This window comes from Petromyzon marinus, chromosome 52 (genome assembly GCF_048934315.1).
Source record: "Petromyzon marinus isolate PM22_M1 ecotype Great Lakes invasive population chromosome 52, UKy_Petmar_22M1.pri1.0, whole genome shotgun sequence".
Classification (NCBI taxonomy): domain Eukaryota; kingdom Metazoa; phylum Chordata; class Hyperoartia; order Petromyzontiformes; family Petromyzontidae; genus Petromyzon; species Petromyzon marinus.
In genome coordinates, this window is record NC_133718.1 from 12,435,941 (window position 1) to 12,454,823 (window position 18,883).

At 47.1% G+C, this 18,883-nt stretch overlaps 1 protein-coding gene across 2 annotated transcripts; it reads left to right on the forward strand.

Moving 5' to 3' along the window:
* Nucleotides 1-349: 349 nt before the first annotated feature.
* LOC116953462 (gamma-secretase subunit APH-1A-like) lies at nt 350-17,539 on the forward strand. 2 transcript variants are annotated; one of them, XM_032973679.2, is made up of 7 exons: nt 353-1,165; nt 5,232-5,402; nt 6,360-6,433; nt 7,196-7,318; nt 8,557-8,684; nt 9,559-9,682; nt 14,908-17,539. In XM_032973679.2, the coding sequence occupies exons 1-7, from the start codon at nt 1,053-1,055 to the stop codon at nt 14,970-14,972; spliced, it is 798 nt and encodes a 265-aa protein (XP_032829570.1). In that variant the 5' UTR covers nt 353-1,052; the 3' UTR covers nt 14,973-17,539. The 2 variants fall into 2 exon arrangements, with proteins under 2 accessions (XP_075907984.1, XP_032829570.1); XM_076051869.1 differs by lacking the exon at nt 14,908-17,539 and having other exon boundaries at nt 350-1,165; nt 8,557-8,761; nt 9,559-9,681.
* The last annotated feature ends 1,344 nt before the right edge of the window (nt 17,540-18,883 follow it).

Here is an 18,883-nt window from a genome sequence, read left to right on the forward strand (position 1 = left end):
TTTCTTCACCTGAGGAAGGCTACTTGTGTTGTGGCCGAAACGTCGTGAGAATTTTATCTGATTATGTTTTATTTTTATTACTTTATTTCCATTCTACGTCACTTTACCGAAAGAACCAAGATGTTTAGTTTGTATTACAATACTGTAATCATGATTAAATATCTGTGGTTATGGATAAGTATTCGAATTGTTGTAACTTTCTGACCCACCCCTACTGGACATCGGATTCCTCCACTATAAATACATAGTCTGATTGTGATCTGTGCAAAAGAGCTTCATAGCTCATCGCATTTCTCGAGTTTAAATTTTCTGATTCTGTAGGGACAGCGGCACTCCGGATCCAGAGGGAGTCGGCTCCACTCCGCCTCTTCCGAGCTGCCGACCGTCAGACGTCGCCAGTGCCAGCGATGTGGAAACGCACGCGGAAGTGAACTCTCTCGTCTTGACGATCACTCGAGCGGCGATAACAATTAAAAACAACGGCAATTAATACCGGCAACGTGGATATAATTACAACTCTTGCTGTTATTATCGCGATGGCAATCGTGGGCGAGTAACACCGACAACTTATTACCAGAGGTTTTGTTGGGCTTAAATGTAATGCGACCGTGTGCTGCTGCTGCTGCGTCTCTCGACATCATTGGCGCCGTTACAGCACATTTATAACCTACAATATATTTTTTAATTATCAAATGTTTAATCTGAAAGCGTAGTGGACTTACGCATCGTCAACACAGATATTTATAAACGCAGGATACACATTAAACCACTCCCCGTGGCGTGGACTCACTGCTTGAGTGATTTCCCCGTGGCTCCAGTGACTTCAATATTTTATCTTCACATCAGCGGCGAGAGAGGCGGTCGTGTGGTGGTGAAGGTCGACGACATCTGAGACGCCGGTTGTGGTGACAGGTGGTGGTTCTAGACGTCTGTGAACAAAACGCTTCATAGCTCATCGGATTCCTGCAGTATAAATACAGACTGTGTAAGGCTAGACCCTCTCAAGGTGGCCGTTGTGGGTTTGTGGCTTCGGGCTGGTGAGGGCTCGAGGGATGTCACTGGGGGTGTTTTTCGGCTGCACGTTCATCGCCTTCGGGCCGGCGCTGGCGCTTTTCGTGCTGACGGTGGCCGCCGACCCGGTCCGGGTCATCATCCTCATCGCCGGGTGAGAACTACGCCTCCTCGTTACTTGATCATCCATCACACACACACACAAAGACACACACACACCCCGTGTAGCCTGTAACACACTGTTGGGGCAAGTGCTGTTCGCGAGCACATATGAAGGCCCTGGCGATGTTTATACACCGCACCAGGTACTCATTTGAGGCTGAGTCGACCTAGAGGAGGCCCAGGACCGGTTCAAATAATCGTCACCGGTGTTGGCCGTGAGCGGGAATCGAACTCGGCGCGCCGCCGGTTTTGTAGCGCAGCGTAGCGCTAAGCACTGCGCCACCGCTCCCCCTCACATTTAGACAAACACCAACATGCATACGTACAATTATACACTCCCGTCCAGATATATATACACCCACACATATATACACACTCGCCTTTTTCCCGTCCAAGGACGGGTGTATTGCAGTAAATCTGAAACTTGCAAGCGAACAGCAGACCGCGACGTGATATTAATTGCATCCATTCGTGTGCAATTTGTAAGGGCGCTGTGACACAGACTTATTTAATTTAAAGGTTATAATCCCTTGTTCATCACGACGTCCTTTTTACTTCGATGTCTCAACAACGGCGTTACGGGGATCACGTGACGTGAGGGTTCTGCCTGTGACGTGGGGGTTGTGAGTTGATGCTGAGGAGGGGGAAGGAGGCGCCTCGCCCCCCCGTGTGGAGTGACGTCACCCGCTAATTATTAATGAAGGGCGGGTCCATGTGGAGGACGTCACCTTACAATGATCATTAATTAGGGGGGCTGTTCGATGTAGAGTGACGTCACCTGCTCATGATTATTCATGAGGGGGGCTGGTCGACGTGGAGTGACGTCACGAGTGTTGCACACAGACATTCTTGGCTCATAGTCGGTAATATTGGGGGGGGGGTGTCCATTTAGAGGACGTCACCTGCTCATGAATATTAATGAGGGGGGCTGGTCGATGTGGAGTAACGTCACGTGCGTTAAGGACAGACATTCCTGGGTGATTATACTAGGCATGGAGATGATCAAACCCACTATTAACAACACGGTCCTGCATTGTATTACAATAACTTCCAGTGACACTGTTGACAACACGGCCCTGCATTGTATTACAATAACTTCCAGTGACACTGTTAACAACACGGCCCTGCATTGTATTACAATAACTTCCCGTGACACTGTTAACAACACGGCCCTGCATTGTATTACAATAACTTCCCGTGACACTGTTGACAACACGGCCCTGCATTGTATTACAATAACTTCCCGTGACACTGTTGACAACACGGTCCTGCATTGTATTACAATAACTTCCAGTGACACTGTTAACAACACGGCCCTGCATTGTATTACAATAACTTCCAGTGACACTGTTGACAACACGGCCCTGCATTGTATTACAATAACTTCCAGTGACACTGTTAACAACACGGCCCTGCATTGTATTACAATAACTTCCAGTGACACTGTTAACAACACGGCCCTGCATTGTATTACAATAACTTCCAGTGACACTGTTGACAACACGGCCCTGCATTGTATTACAATAACTTCCAGTGACACTGTTGACAACACGGCCCTGCATTGTATTACAATAACTTCCAGTGACACTGTTGACAACACGGTCCTGCATTGTATTACAATAACTTCCAGTGACACTGTTAACAACACGGCCCTGCATTGTATTACAATAACTTCCAGTGACACTGTTGACAACACGGCCCTGCATTGTATTACAATAACTTCCCGTGACACTGTTGACAACAGCCCGTTATTATGGGCCCAATAATTACTCAGTCAGGAGTTCCCAAACATCCTCAACAGTGGCCGACTTCCCCGTACGGAGTGGCGCCGCTGGCGAGGGTGCAGATTTTGCCAACTTCACCGGAGCCCCAGGCGGCGGGCATCGGAGAGGGAGCGGGGAAGTTGGAGTCCCCGCACCACGGCCCGTGCCAACCACTGCTGGCGTACCCCATCTAACGATTTGCAGAGCGGCCAAATCGTTTTTTTTCTGCCAAGTCAGATGTATCTAAAATTAAATATACATCAATAATGATAACATTTACAGTGAGGGAAAAAAGTATTTGATCCCCTGCTGATTTTGTACGTTTGCCCACTGACAAAGAAATGATCCGTCTATAATTTTAATCGTAGGTTTATTTGAACAGTGAGAGACAGAATAACAACAACAAAATCCAGAAAAACGCATGTCAAAAATGTTATAAATTGATTTGCATTTTAATGAGGGAAATAAGTATTTGACCCCCTCTCAATCAGAAATATTTCTGGATCCCAGGTGTCCTTTATACATGTAACAGTCTGATTAGGAGCACACTCTTAAAGAGAGTGCTGCTAATCTCAGCTTGTTACCTGTATAAAAGACACCTGTCCACAGAAGTAATCAATCAGATTCCAAACTCTTCACCATGGCCAAGACCAAAGAGCTCTCCAAGGATGTCAGGGACAAGATTGTAGACCTTCACAAGGCTGGAATGGGCTACAAGACCATTGCCAAGCAGCTTGGTGAGGTGACAACAGTTGGTGCGATTATTCGCAAATAGAAGAAACACAAAAGAACTGTCAGTCTCCCTCGGCCTGGGGCTCCATGCAAGATCTCACCTCGTGGAGTTGCAATGATCATGAGAACGGTGAGGAATCAGCCCAGAACTACACGGGAGGATCTTGTCAATGATCTCAAGGCAGCTGGAACCATAGTCACCAAGAAAACAATTGGTAACACACTACGCCATGAAGGACTGAAATCCTGCAGTGCCCGCAAGGTCCCCCTGCTCAAGAAAGCACATATACATGCCCGTCTGAAGTTTGCCAATGAACATCTCAATGATTCAGAGGACAACTGGGTGAAAGTGTTGTGGTCAGATGAGACCAAAATGGAGCTTTTTGGCATCAACTCAACTCGCCGTGTTTGGAAGAGGAGGAATGCTGCCTATGACCCCAAGAACACCATCCCCACCGTCAAACATGGACGTAGAAACATTATGCTTTGGGGGTGTTTTTCTGCTAAGGGGACAGGACAACTTCACCGCATCAAAGGGACGATGGACGGGGCCATGTACCGTCAAATCTTGGGTGAGAACCTCCTTCCCTCAGCCAGGGCATTGAAAATGGGTCGTGGATGGGTATTCCAGCATGACAATGACCCAAAACACACGGCCAAGGCAACAAAGGAGTGGCTCAAGAAAAAGCACATTAAGGTCCTGGAGTGACCTAGCCAGTCTCCAGACTTTAATCCCATAGAAAATCTGTGGAGGGAGCTGAAGGTTCGAGTTACCAAACGTCAGCCTCGAAACCTTAATGACTTGGAGAAGATCTGCAAAGAGGAGTGTGATAAAATCCCTCCTGAGATGTGTGCAAACCTGGTGGCCAACTACAAGAAACATCTGACCTCTGTGATTGCCAACAAGGGTTTTGCCACCAGGTACTAAGTCATGTTTTGCAGAGGAGTCAAATACTTATTTCCCTCATTAAAATGCAAATCAATTTATAACATTTTTGACATGCGTTTTTCTGGATTTTTTTGTTGTTATTCACCCTCTCACTGTTCAAATAAACATACCATTAAAATTATAGACTGATCATTTCTTTGTCAGTGGGCAACGTACAAAATCAGCAGGGGATCAAATACTTTTTTCCCTCACTGTACCCCTCCCCCCCAACTCCGGGTGCACCTCTGCCAACCACACTATGCTACAGCCCAATGCCACACTCTAGGATCCCAACAGCCACAGCTGAACACGTGCCACATGGTGTCACCAGTTCATGTAAAACCAAACTATTACACTAAACTATTTTTGATTTTACCAGGTAAGGCCCACTGAGCTATAGAGCTCGTTTTCAGAAGCAACCTGGCCACAAATGATAGCTCAACGAAGTGGCTTCTCATCACGTGGAAATGTGTCGCAACCACATACTCGTGTGTTTTTAAATGTTACGTGTGTGTTTGTGCCCAGGGCACTAGGCTATGTGCACCCAACCTGGCACAAGTGCTGCGATGACGTGAATGTCACTTAGTGGCGAATGCCGGTTGTTGTTGCGTTGTTGTTGTTGTTGTCGTGCCCAGGTCTTTCTTTTGGCTGGTGTCGCTGCTGGTGTCCTCTCTGGTGTGGTTCGTGGTCTCCGTGGTGACAGACCGCACCAATGTTCAGCTGCAGCAGGAACTGCTCACACTCGGAGTCTTCCTCTCCGTGTGCCTCCAGGAGCTCTCGCGCTTTGGCTACTACTGCCTGCTCAGGTACACGCGAGCGCAGTAGAGCCGCAACGATTTGTCGATTAAAGTTGTTTCATCGACGAGAACCTGCAATAGACTACTATTTGTTTTTGTCTCTTCATCCTGAGAACAACTGGCGAGAAGTTGACAAAACTACCCGCAGAGCGGAGACCGATAGAAAACGAGAGAAGGAAGCCACTGGAGCTATGCACTTTTAAATCATCTAGATTGAAGACTCATTTCTTTAAAACTGCTTTTTGTGTTTAGTTTGTCGTTCATCCCCTGCACCTCCGATTATCACGGTTGGCTACGTACGGTGCGAAAGAAGTTCAACATGTGTAAAGTGCATACGGAAGCGGAGGAAGATGGCAGCAGAAAGATAATACCACGGAGTTCTGAGCTCACTACTGAACAGGAGAAATGGACTAAAATTAAATAAAGGAGGCCTTTACGCAGCAGTGGGAAGTTGCAGTTCGACAACAAATGTTCTCGTGGTCGATTACGCAGCGCCCTTTTCAAACACGGCAACTGCCTCCGCATCTTGCCTCCTGACGACAAGAAACCCCCTACGAACCACGTCCGGCGTGACGCGGCCGATGACGTCGCTAAGCCACGTCCATCACCTCCCGTCCAGCGGCACACGTTTGAAACAGAGGCGACATCTTTTCCCTCCAACTGTTCCCGTGTTATCCGATTAGTCGGACAATCGAACCGATAATCGGTATAGTAATCGATTTCTTAAGTAATCGGATTGCAGCCCAGCTGTGTTGTACAGAGAGTCCTCAAAATAACGTGGGCCGGTATACCGTGGACGTGCCACGTATAACGGGATTTTGTGAGGAACGCTTAACAGTTAAAAACATACATTTTTGGGAACAAATTGAAAATCACTTTCCTGAAGCATAAAGAGCAAAGAAAGCTGTGACTGTTTAAGAATATGTATATATTGACTGTTTAAACGTGCTTGTGTATTTAAACCAGCCGTGCTGAGCGGGGATTGGCATCGATTAACATGGATGGGCAGCCTCCTATCACCACCCACCAGATGGCCTACGGTACGTGAGGTAATGCTGCATTCCATGCAATGGTCGTGATGGTGTTGACGAGGACAGCACTACAGAAGTTTGTGGTCGATCATCATCATCATCATCATCATCCACAATGATCATCATCATTGTCCTCCCCAAGCTGTCACCATGTCTGACGATCCTGCGATGTAACAATCCACCCATAGCACCTGCACACGAGCCGATTTCATTGCTCCATTTCAGCAGTGGAAGATCCAACGTGTGTACCTTCGCCTCCGTGGCTGCCACTCTGTCGTTAGTCTCACCAGCCACCATCCCTTCCAGCGAGTGCAATGGAGAGGAGTAGAGCGAGATGAGAGGAGCAAGGTGGGAATGTGGAGGGGAGTAGAGTGAGATGACGGGTGAGGCAGGAAAGGCGTGGATGGGAGTAGGGGGAGATGAGAGGGTAGAGGTATAGGAGTGTGTGGAGGGAAGTCGACTAAGATGAGGGGGAGAGGCAGGAGGGGAGTAGACTGAGATGAAAGAGGACAGGTATAAGAGTGAGTGGAGGGGAGTAGACTGAGATGAGGGGGAGAGGCAGGAGGGGAGTAGAGGGAGGCGAGAGGTAGGTAAGAGCTAGTCCCACGGACGATCTTAAGGTCGGTGAGCACGATCTTGAACTTGATCCGAGATTGCAGTGGGAGCTGTAACACCGAGTGTGCCGCGACTTGTGCCCTGTCCGCCACTGAACCGCCCCCATTCTCCCCACTCCGACTGGGCCCGGTTGACACCTGTGGCTGCTCCGCACAGCCGCTGGGCTGGGCTATGGCCTCGTGAGCGGGGCCTTCTCAGTGGTGAACACGCTAGCGCAGGCCGCGGGGCCCGGCACGGTCGGCATCCACGGTGACTCGCAGTACTACTTCCTGTCGTCCGGTGAGTCGTGGCAAGCGGTTTACCATTTTTTTCCCGTTCCATTTTTTGGCTCGACTATATTTTTTCGAATTGTGGCACTGCCACCATCGTTTTGTCACGGTGAAGAAATTGGGTTGGATCAATGGCGCAGTGGTGAGCACACCGCTCTATTAACCTGGCCATCTGCGTTCAATTCCGAGCCTATGGCTAACGTCAGCAATTGATAACGAGTGATGTCGAAATTGGTCCTGTGCCCTTCTCCCCCGCCCCCTCTCACCTTCCGTTCTTCAACCTGCACTGACCAGAATGGTGAGGTAAGGCCTGGAAGCAGAAGTCGGTTGATACTGGGCTGTACATGTACACGTGTTGTGACAGATTCACGACTTCGTAAATAATCTAAATACAAGGTAAGAAAATATCAATTGTGACCATGAAATAATTGAATCGCGAAAGGGGAGGGTGGTTAATAATTTCACCTCTACTTTGTTGGTAGTACACAAGAGAACACATCCATTAGTAGCGAGCAGAGAGCTTCCCTAACCGCCTACTTTTATAGACTTTGACGAGAACGTAATAATTAATAATAATTTAATATATTTGGCATTTGCGCCATTCTTACAGCATAGGGTTGCCACGAAGATGCTCCCGTGTCGCAGACCACCCTAGTCTGGTCGGCTGGTTGGGAGCGATCTTGCCGTGCGTCATCCCAATTGAAGTAATGTACGCGTCATAGTTTTTCAGACTTGGCAAAATTTGAACTAAGACGCCGTCACACGATGGCCTGCTCCTTTCGAATGACGTCAGCAGGATCATCTGCACACGTTGGCGACGATTGACTTGCGTGTGCACGTTGCTAAATGGACAACCCCTCGTGTCCTCCTGTCCATCTTACTATGACGACTATCTTTATTTGACAAAGGTAAGGTCCACTCAGCTATATGGCTCTTTTTCAGAAGCAACCTGGCCATAAATGATAGCTCAACGAAGTGGCTTATCACGTGGAAATTTACAGCAGCCGAATACTCTAAACGCACGTTCATTCTAAATGTGGAGAGAAAGACCGGAGGACCCAGTGAAAAGTCCACGCGACCACGGGGAGAACACGCAAACTCCAAGTGTTGAGGCGTCAGGGTAGGCATCGAACCCATGACCTCCTGTATATCAGGCGAGGTAATTAACATCTCGCCAACGTGGCGCCCGGTTGCGAGCTGTTAACTACCGCACTTGTGCTCATCTCTCCCCCACCCTCCCCCCACCAGCCTTCATGACTATGGCGCTGGTGCTGCTCCACACCTTCTGGGGAGTGGTCTTCTTCCACGGCTGCGAGAAGCGGCGCTGGGTGGCGGTGTCGCTTGTCGTGGGCTCTCACTTCCTCGTCTCTGGGCTGGTGGGTCACGCCGGTCACGCCGGTCACGCCGGCACGGAACACCAAGAATTCTGGACGGTGACGTGGCCTGGCGGGAGGTACCGCATTCGCCGCTTGTTGCGGACGGTTCGCGGTTCGAGTCTGGGGGGCCACCCCTGGTTAATTCCTGCGGCGTGTTGTTGACCGTAAAAATAGTACGACTACTACATGCCGTCTGCTTTCACAGTGGACGTTAAGATCCCGTGACATCATCCGAGAAGAGTAGGGCCATCGTGTGCCAGTGTCATGGTCCAAATTTGAAAAACGAGCTGCAAATTAGTCAACTGGGATTGCACACAGCAACATCGCCTCCTGCTATGAAACTACTCCAGACTGCGTGAAACAACGCCTTGCACCATAAGGATGGCACCAATACCATACGTACTAAATAATTATAATCGCAACGGAATAACAATTTATATTTATCTGAGCAGCTCAAAGTGCCAAACATCTCACTTCAAGAATTCCATTGACTTGCAATAGTCTATCATTAACATTTAATATTCATACCCACGCCTCCTCTCCAGTGCAGCATTTAGGTGCCCTGCGACAGGGGACCCCCACTAGCACTGGCAACTATCCCTGTGAGGCACAAGGTGAATGCTGCACTGGCCAGCCATGTGGGCATAGTCTGCCAGTTGAGGGCAATGTTGCAAGGTGGTTGTCCCAGTTTGTGCTATTGGTGTTTCTGAGTGCACATTGTCATCACCATTGTTATCATCATCATTATCATCTTATCAAGCACTCAGCTTTAGATTCCACAATGTTTGATCCACCCTTTTCCGTGGATCAAGTTAGCAACTTGCTTCTCTGTTGGCTCGCGCGGTCGCTCCTCACCGTCCGCACTGCCCCACAGACCCTGCTGAGCCCGCTGATGACGTGCGGCCTGCCCGTGGCCTACATCGTCCTGCTGGTCATGGCCGTGTGGGCGTTCTACGCGAGCGGAGGGTCCCTCCACAGCCTCAAGCGTTGTCTCACCTGTAAGACGTAGCCCTCCCCTTGCCGACGGCCCGCCTCTGGGGCTGTGACACGGCCCCAGCGCTAGGGCGTGGGCTGCTTCCGTCAAACCCGGCAGGCCGCCCTGGTTATTGCCGCCGGCGCATTAATCCGTAAAATGCGCGTAGTTTGTTTCACGGTGGAGCTTAAAAGATTCCGTGAAATCTTTTGTAAGGCGAAGGCCAGTATGTGCCGGTGTCATGGTCCACATTTTTCCAAATTATAAAAAAACTAGCGGGAAGTACCTGGCGTTGCCTGGGCGAATAAGACAAACACATCGACTTACACACACTTACACACACTTACACACACTTACACACACTTACACACACTTACAGACATTGACCCACACACACACACACATCGACTTACACACTTACAGACACTTACAGACATTGACCCACACACAAACACATCGACTTACACACACTTACAGACATTGACCCACACACACAAACACATCGACTTACACACACTTACAGACATTGACCCACACACACAAACACATCGACTTACACACTTACAGACACTTACAGACATTGACCCACACACACACGCATCGACTTACACACACTTACAGACATTGACCCACACACACACACGCATCGACTTACACACACTTACAGACATTGACCCACACACACAAACACATCGACTTACACACACTTACAGACACTTACAGACATTGACCCACACACACACACACATCGACTTACACACACTTACAGACACTTACAGACATTGACCCACACACACACACGCATCGACTTACACACACTTACAGACATTGACCCACACACACAAACACATCGACTTACACACACTTACAGACATTGACCCACACACACACATCGACTTACACACACTTACAGACATTGACCCACACACACACGCATCGACTTACACACACTTACAGACACTTACAGACATTGACCCACACACACAAACGCATCGACTTACACACACTTACAGACATTGACCCACACACACACACGCATCGACTTACACACACTTACAGACACTTACAGACATTGACCCACACACACAAACGCATCGACTTACACACACTTACACACACTTACAGACATTGACCCACACACACAAACGCATCGACTTACACACACTTACAGACACTTACAGACATTGACCCACACACACAAACGCATCGACTTACACACTTACAGACACTTACAGACATTGACCCACACACACACACGCATCGACTTACACACTTACAGACACTTACAGACATTGACCCACACACACAAACGCATCGACTTACACACTTACAGACACTTACAGACATTGACCCACACACACAAACGCATCGACTTACACACACTTACAGACACTTACAGACATTGACCCACACACACAAACGCATCGACTTACACACACTTACAGACACTTACAGACATTGACCCACACACACAAACACATCGACTTACACACTTACAGACACTTACAGACATTGACCCACACACACACACGCATCGACTTACACACTTACAGACATTGACCCACACACACACACACATCGACTTACACACTTACAGACACTTACAGACATTGACCCACACACACAAACACATCGACTTACACACACTTACAGACACTTACAGACATTGACCCACACACACACACGCATCGACTTACACACTTACAGACACTTACAGACATTGACCCACACACACAAACGCATCGACTTACACACTTACACACACTTACAGACATTGACCCACACACACACACGCATCGACTTACACACTTACAGACACTTACAGACATTGACCCACACACACAAACACATCGACTTACACACACTTACAGACATTGACCCACACACACACACGCATCGACTTACACACACTTACAGACACTTACAGACATTGACCCACACACACAAACACATCGACTTACACACACTTACAGACATTGACCCACACACACAAACGCATCGACTTACACACACTTACAGACATTGACCCACACACACAAACACATCGACTTACACACACTTACAGACATTGACCCACACACACACATCGACTTACACACACTTACAGACATTGACCCACACACACACGCATCGACTTACACACACTTACAGACACTTACAGACATTGACCCACACACACAAACGCATCGACTTACACACACTTACAGACATTGACCCACACACACACACGCATCGACTTACACACACTTACAGACACTTACAGACATTGACCCACACACACAAACGCATCGACTTACACACACTTACACACACTTACAGACATTGACCCACACACACAAACGCATCGACTTACACACACTTACAGACACTTACAGACATTGACCCACACACACAAACGCATCGACTTACACACTTACAGACACTTACAGACATTGACCCACACACACACACGCATCGACTTACACACTTACAGACACTTACAGACATTGACCCACACACACAAACGCATCGACTTACACACTTACAGACACTTACAGACATTGACCCACACACACAAACGCATCGACTTACACACACTTACAGACACTTACAGACATTGACCCACACACACAAACGCATCGACTTACACACACTTACAGACACTTACAGACATTGACCCACACACACAAACACATCGACTTACACACTTACAGACACTTACAGACATTGACCCACACACACACACGCATCGACTTACACACTTACAGACATTGACCCACACACACACACACATCGACTTACACACTTACAGACACTTACAGACATTGACCCACACACACAAACACATCGACTTACACACACTTACAGACACTTACAGACATTGACCCACACACACACACGCATCGACTTACACACTTACAGACACTTACAGACATTGACCCACACACACAAACGCATCGACTTACACACTTACACACACTTACAGACATTGACCCACACACACACACGCATCGACTTACACACTTACAGACACTTACAGACATTGACCCACACACACAAACACATCGACTTACACACACTTACAGACATTGACCCACACACACACACGCATCGACTTACACACACTTACAGACACTTACAGACATTGACCCACACACACAAACACATCGACTTACACACACTTACAGACATTGACCCACACACACAAACGCATCGACTTACACACACTTACAGACACTTACAGACATTGACCCACACACACAAACACATCGACTTACACACACTTACAGACACTTACAGACATTGACCCACACACACAAACGCATCGACTTACACACACTTACAGACACTTACAGACATTGACCCACACACACAAACACATCGACTTACACACACTTACAGACACTTACAGACATTGACCCACACACACAAACGCATCGACTTACACACACTTACAGACACTTACAGACATTGACCCACACACACAAACACATCGACTTACACACACTTACAGACACTTACAGACATTGACCCACACACACAAACGCATCGACTTACACACACTTACAGACACTTACAGACATTGACCCACACACACAAACACATCGACTTACACACACACACACGCACATATGGACTCACACACACAGACATCGACTTTAGATACACACACATGGAGTTACACACACATATCGACGTACACACACTCACACACAGACATACATAGACTCACACACACAACGCCCTACACACACATATACGGACTCCAAAAAAAAAAAAAACCGGCAAATGACTCTATTGGGATTACACGTTGCAAGCAACATCACCCCCTACTGGGAAACTACTGAAAACTGACACATGGTGCAAACATGATAGCCTTGTGCTGAGTGGGACAATTTACGGATGTGCTAAATAATGATGGGTTGCTGAAACTATAAATCAATATTAGTGTCCCTCTTTACCCAGAAAACCCTCAGGAGAGTCCTGCCAAGTTTTCGCAGTAGGAAGCAATGGTTGCCATGTATAATTCCCATCGCGTAAATTAATATCACTGCACGTATAGTAACCGTAAAATACTACGCGCCATCTGTTTCATGGCGGACGTTAAAGATCCAGTGACGTCATTCGTAACGAGTAGGCCGTTGCGTGTCAAGTGTCACGGTCCAAATTTGAAAAATTACACCGCAGATTACACTCAATTGGGATTACACACGGCAACATCCATCGCCCCCTACTGTGAAATTACCGAAGACTAAATCAGTGAAACATAGCACATTCTTAACAGCCTTGCGCTGCAAGATTGGTGTGAATTGCAAATGTACTCAAGTATTATTGTTATTCATGTGAACGTACAGCCCTTTGTCAAGCCCGTTGGATGACGTAGACGCACGAGAATGTGCACGTGTACACATAGACACTCACACACAAACACACGGACACAACACGTACAGCCTCCACAATTTAATGGCATTGAGAGGCATTCATCCAGCTGTGGATTGACACAGGGTTGGGCATGATTATTAATATACTGAATGTGTAAAAGTGTACAAATAAGGTTGACTAGCTGATATTAGAATTACTAGCAAACATGTGAACAACAGTGTTCAAAGTAAACGAGTTTGTATATGTGTAGGTTATTTGATGTGTATGTGTGTTATTAGCTTGTGTGTGCACATGAGCATGTGTTATTTTAGGTGTCTGTATGCGTCTGTGTGTGTTTCTGTTGGGCTACACAGGGGATCTTGATCTTTGTATCTGTATGGTGAGCAGTGGTTAGCACGCTCTGCTATAAAGCCACGATGCGAGTTTGATTCCTGGTCACAGCCAGCATTGGTGACGAATATCTCAACAGGTCCTGGGCCTCCCCTAGATGGACTAGGCCTTAAATGAGTACCTTGAGCAGTGTGTAAATATCGTCACTGGGGAGACAAAGGTGGTTGGTCGTGGTTCTGGCCACCTACCCCCTTGTGTACCGTGCCAGCCTTAATATGTGCTACTCGCTAAGAGCATCCCCACCAGTCTGTAAGGCTATAGTGAGGGGGGGGTGGCAGCTTCGTGTGTCTTTGTGTGCTCACGAACCTTCATCTCTGGATCGAGCAGTGGAGCTTCACTCACAGGCGTGGGCGCCATCTGCCCTGCGCCAGCATTTCATTCAAGTTCGGTCTGTGTTGCTCGTGCGCGTCTGTGTTGCGTGTGTTGCGTGCGTGCATCCGTGTTGCACGTATGCATCTGTGTTGTGCGTTTGTGTTGCGCGTGTGTGTCTATGTCCAGGCAAGCAGCAGTGGGAGCGGGTGCCCTTGCTGTATGGCGACCCGCAGGACGACAGGGTCGACTAGCAGTGGCGCTGCTGCTACTGCGGCGTCTCCGTCGAGGGAACCCGTACCGGGAAATTCTTTTTTGGAGCGCTTTGTACCACAATGCACCTGCACATTCATGCGTTCGTGTGTGTGGATGTGTGTAATTATCAGGCTAATGCCCATTTGTAGGCTGGTGCCATGCACACCTTGTGCCGCACAGGGGGGCCCATACTGCAAAAGGGCATTGGACTGGTCGGAATGAGATGCGTGATTGATAAGGCTTCTTTCTTGGCTGTACATGAAAATGCTATGTGGGAAGTCAATAGTGGCTGTTCAAAGATAACCACTCTGAAAATATCTTGTTTGAGCACAAACGCACTTTGACTTTTATGATAGCTGTTTTGAAGTAACATTCAAATCCAGAGAAATTATGCTAATTCTGTGGTAGAGTCTGCGCCGACATTTCTGAGCTATCCTGAGTATGAATCCAGGAGTCTCCCACCATGGGATTAACTTAAGTTATCAAGTGTAGATAATTGATGTTTTCATCCCGATTATCATTGGCTTTCTAAAAATATGACGTGTTGAATAGTTTTTCACTTAAATTGTCTTATTCCAACCCTGAAAATGTAAAGTATTGGTTTACTTGTCATGCCAGGAACACTTTTTGCAGGTCATATAAAAGGTGCGCTTGTCATGATTAATGAGACTCGAAGTGCTTTCAGAAGTAAATTTTGTACATCATCTTCTGGGACTGTTCTCTGACACTGTCTGGTGCACTGCTCGCTGAAAACCGTCCGAATGGAAATGTCTTCTTCCTGTGACATGACACTAAAACATAATTGGGTATCTAAAGGCAGAATAGAACAGCACAACTCCAAAGCATCTCTCTCCATAGGCGAGTGGGAAGGTGGCTCTTACTTTGTTCCCTAACCCTGTCAGGCTTGGGCCCATGAGGCTGAGCTCAAGGTCAGGAGCCCCATGGTGACATGCGATCTGCCCACCCGAGCACTATCCAGGCTCGCCCCTACTTGGCTCTGCAATCTGACTAGATCAGCCGCATTCCGAGTGATTTTGATCACAGGCGCAGGTTATGTTCGGCTATTTACAATTAAGTATCTTGCCGTTTTTACCCGGTATTTGTATGTATGTTGAACTTATTTCACACCGTACGTTGTCAACCGTGCTAATCTCATTTACAGGTGGATTTTTAACACAAACACCGCCGCCTGAAATTTAAACTTGGCAAGTGACGTCACGGCGCACATTTGATTTCTGTCTTCGCTGACGTTGCGCACAACAAACGAGTCGAGGCGCGTGTCGGTGACACGGTGACACCGAGTTGAACAGACGGAGGTCACACGCGACGAACGAGTCAGTAGTTCCACCCCTGACCGTACGTGGCTAGGAGCCGGATCCAGATGTCTTGCGAGGCCAGCGTATCGTGGTTTAGTTCCGGCAAATAAGAGGAAAGCCAACTGGACCGTTAGGACCCCTGCGTTGGCATGATTCGGCTCGGATGTACCGGTGGAAAAGGGGTTGAAAGAGGCCACGGGTTGAATTGCCGCTTGGTAAGTAAAGAAAAACACTCTGGGTTCAAGTCCCAAAGCACAGCCGGAATGTTTTGCATTACGGGACCACAGTGCCTATGTACTTGTTGCAACATTTCAGTTGTGATACAAACTTTTTGTCATGGCCGTGAGGGTACGCATGGCAGATGGATCGGTGCCAGCACTAGGATGGTATTCAAATGAAGTGCGCGGAGCTCTTTTGAATGATTGTTTTAAACGAGATGACCACGATGATCATGATGTGCGTATAGCGGGTGTCGGGTTGGTATATTTTTTGAGCAAACCTTTTTAAGAAACGTGTGGCAGTGTTTTGAGTTATAGAGACGCGGTCGTGGATTTAATGTCCTGTTAAAACCAGAACACTGAAAACGTGACTTTTGTAGACGAGATCTTTTTTTATGGGACAAAGTTTGGACGAATGTTTGCCTTTTCTGCTACAAGTTCAAGTTGATTTTGCCTAATCGAGTGAGAACTTTAAAGAGACCAAAATAGTCTCATGTGCAAGAGTGACCTGGGGCATGTCTAGCAGTAGGGGGTGATGATTGTTACGTATAATCCCGATTGAGTCATTTGTGGTGTCATTTTTGAACTTGGGAAATTTGAACGCGAGGCGGACGGCACAGTATTATATTACAACTGCTGTGATTGGGGAATGTTCTAGTACATTGTAGTGCAATTGTGCATATTCATACAATTTGTGAAGAAGACCAAATGATTTAGAATATATGGTATTCCACAAACTGAAATATAGGGTGATTTGTTGAATTGGTAGTAATTCCATACTTCTGTGTGTAAAAGTGGTGTTTATAATGGACTATGCATTGCATTTGGCCATAGCAATGCAATGGATTACAGGTATACACTAACACAAGTGAGTTGTTATTGATTCATTAACCAATTCTTTTTCAAAGTATAATTGAATTAAAGTATCATTTAATTATAAGACAACGGGGTGATGTTTCATTGCCATATTTTTTGTTGTATACAGGACGCATACACAAGATGTGTTGGTAAATAAACTGATGGCTCATTTGATGTTGGGTGGCACTTATTACATTTGTCTATTGCAATATAATTGTATCCGGTAAAATGTTAATTTGTATTTTCCCCGTTCACTACAGCAGACAATGCAAGTTATGTTTTAATACCAACTAATTCAACTCTCCTTGCGTGTTATTTGGCGATGTTGCTGCTGCGTTGTCAGTGGTACACAGCAAGCACAGCAACAACAATTACTCAGCACACTCGTCAGTATACTAACACAGTGGTAGTGGTGGTGGTCTTGCAATAAAAATGTTTCCGGCAATGCTTTCGGGCAATAGGCCTTCACTGCCTCTCCGTGTGCTGTGAAAAGGAGGCGTTGCACGAAACGTTGCATTTTGTGTCTTATTCAGGCCACAGTGTTACCAGGCGTGGGGGTTTTTGGGGGGTTTGTTTTTGATGGCTCGACAGAACAGGGATGTCTACACTTGGTGCACTGAGGGCTGGATTCGCATTAAGTCAAAGAGACGGGTGACAGACAAGAAACATGAAGACATTGTATCCAGTAGACTGTCGTTGTACGAGCTGGCGAGATGTTGTCTCTCTCGCCTGGTATACAGGAGGTCGTGGGCTCGATCCCGACCCTGACGCTCTGGTATTCGGAGTTTGCCTGTGGCTCTCCGTGGTCCTGTGGATTTTTTTCTGGGTCCTCCGATTTTCCCTCCACATTTTTTCACGTGCGTTTCGAGAATTTGGCAGCAATAAATGTCCACATGATAAGCATGTTCTGTTCCAATTGGCATATTCTGTTTATGTAACAAACCTTACGAATTGGCTGTCGGGTGGTGGTGGGTTTAACGACACATTTATATTTTCACGCGATCTAACCTCAACAAAACAACGTATATTTTGAACACAAGATTTGTTCAAGCGGAATCACTGGAGGCAGAAACCTGGATTTGAACCCAGCTTGTCGAGTCAGAGGACACTTTAGCCATCTCGTGGCCTCTTAGCATCAAACACAATATACTCGTCGACAGCACTGCCTTGAAATATATACAGTATATACTGTCATCGTCAACGTATCGGGCAATGCCCCTTCTTCAGGGCACGTGCTATTTGTTTTTAAGTCAAGGCAGTGTATTGAGCTGTTGTTAATTGTGCCTGTCCACCACTGCTCGCCCACACACAGCATCACGCTGTCACCAACCGCTGAATGGTCATAGATTTAAAGCTGTCGTGACTGCAAGGATCCATACTCTTCGGTTCTATTCGGTAAAGTCACGTAGGTAAAAAAATAAAACAAAAATCACGACGTTTCGGCCACAACACAAGTGGCCTTCATCAGGTGAAGGGATCAGTTTGGTCCCTTCACCTGATGAAGGCCACTTGTAATGT

Coding starts and splice junctions, on each gene's coding strand:
- LOC116953462 (XM_032973679.2), top strand. CDS start 1,053: ATGTCACTGGGGGTGTTTTTCGGCTGCACGTTCATCGCCTTCGGGCCG. Junction 7,319..8,556: donor GTACTACTTCCTGTCGTCCG/GTGAGTCGTGGC, acceptor TCCCCCCACCAG/CCTTCATGACTATGGCGCTG. Junction 9,683..14,907: donor CCTCAAGCGTTGTCTCACCT/GTAAGACGTAGC, acceptor GTCTATGTCCAG/GCAAGCAGCAGTGGGAGCGG.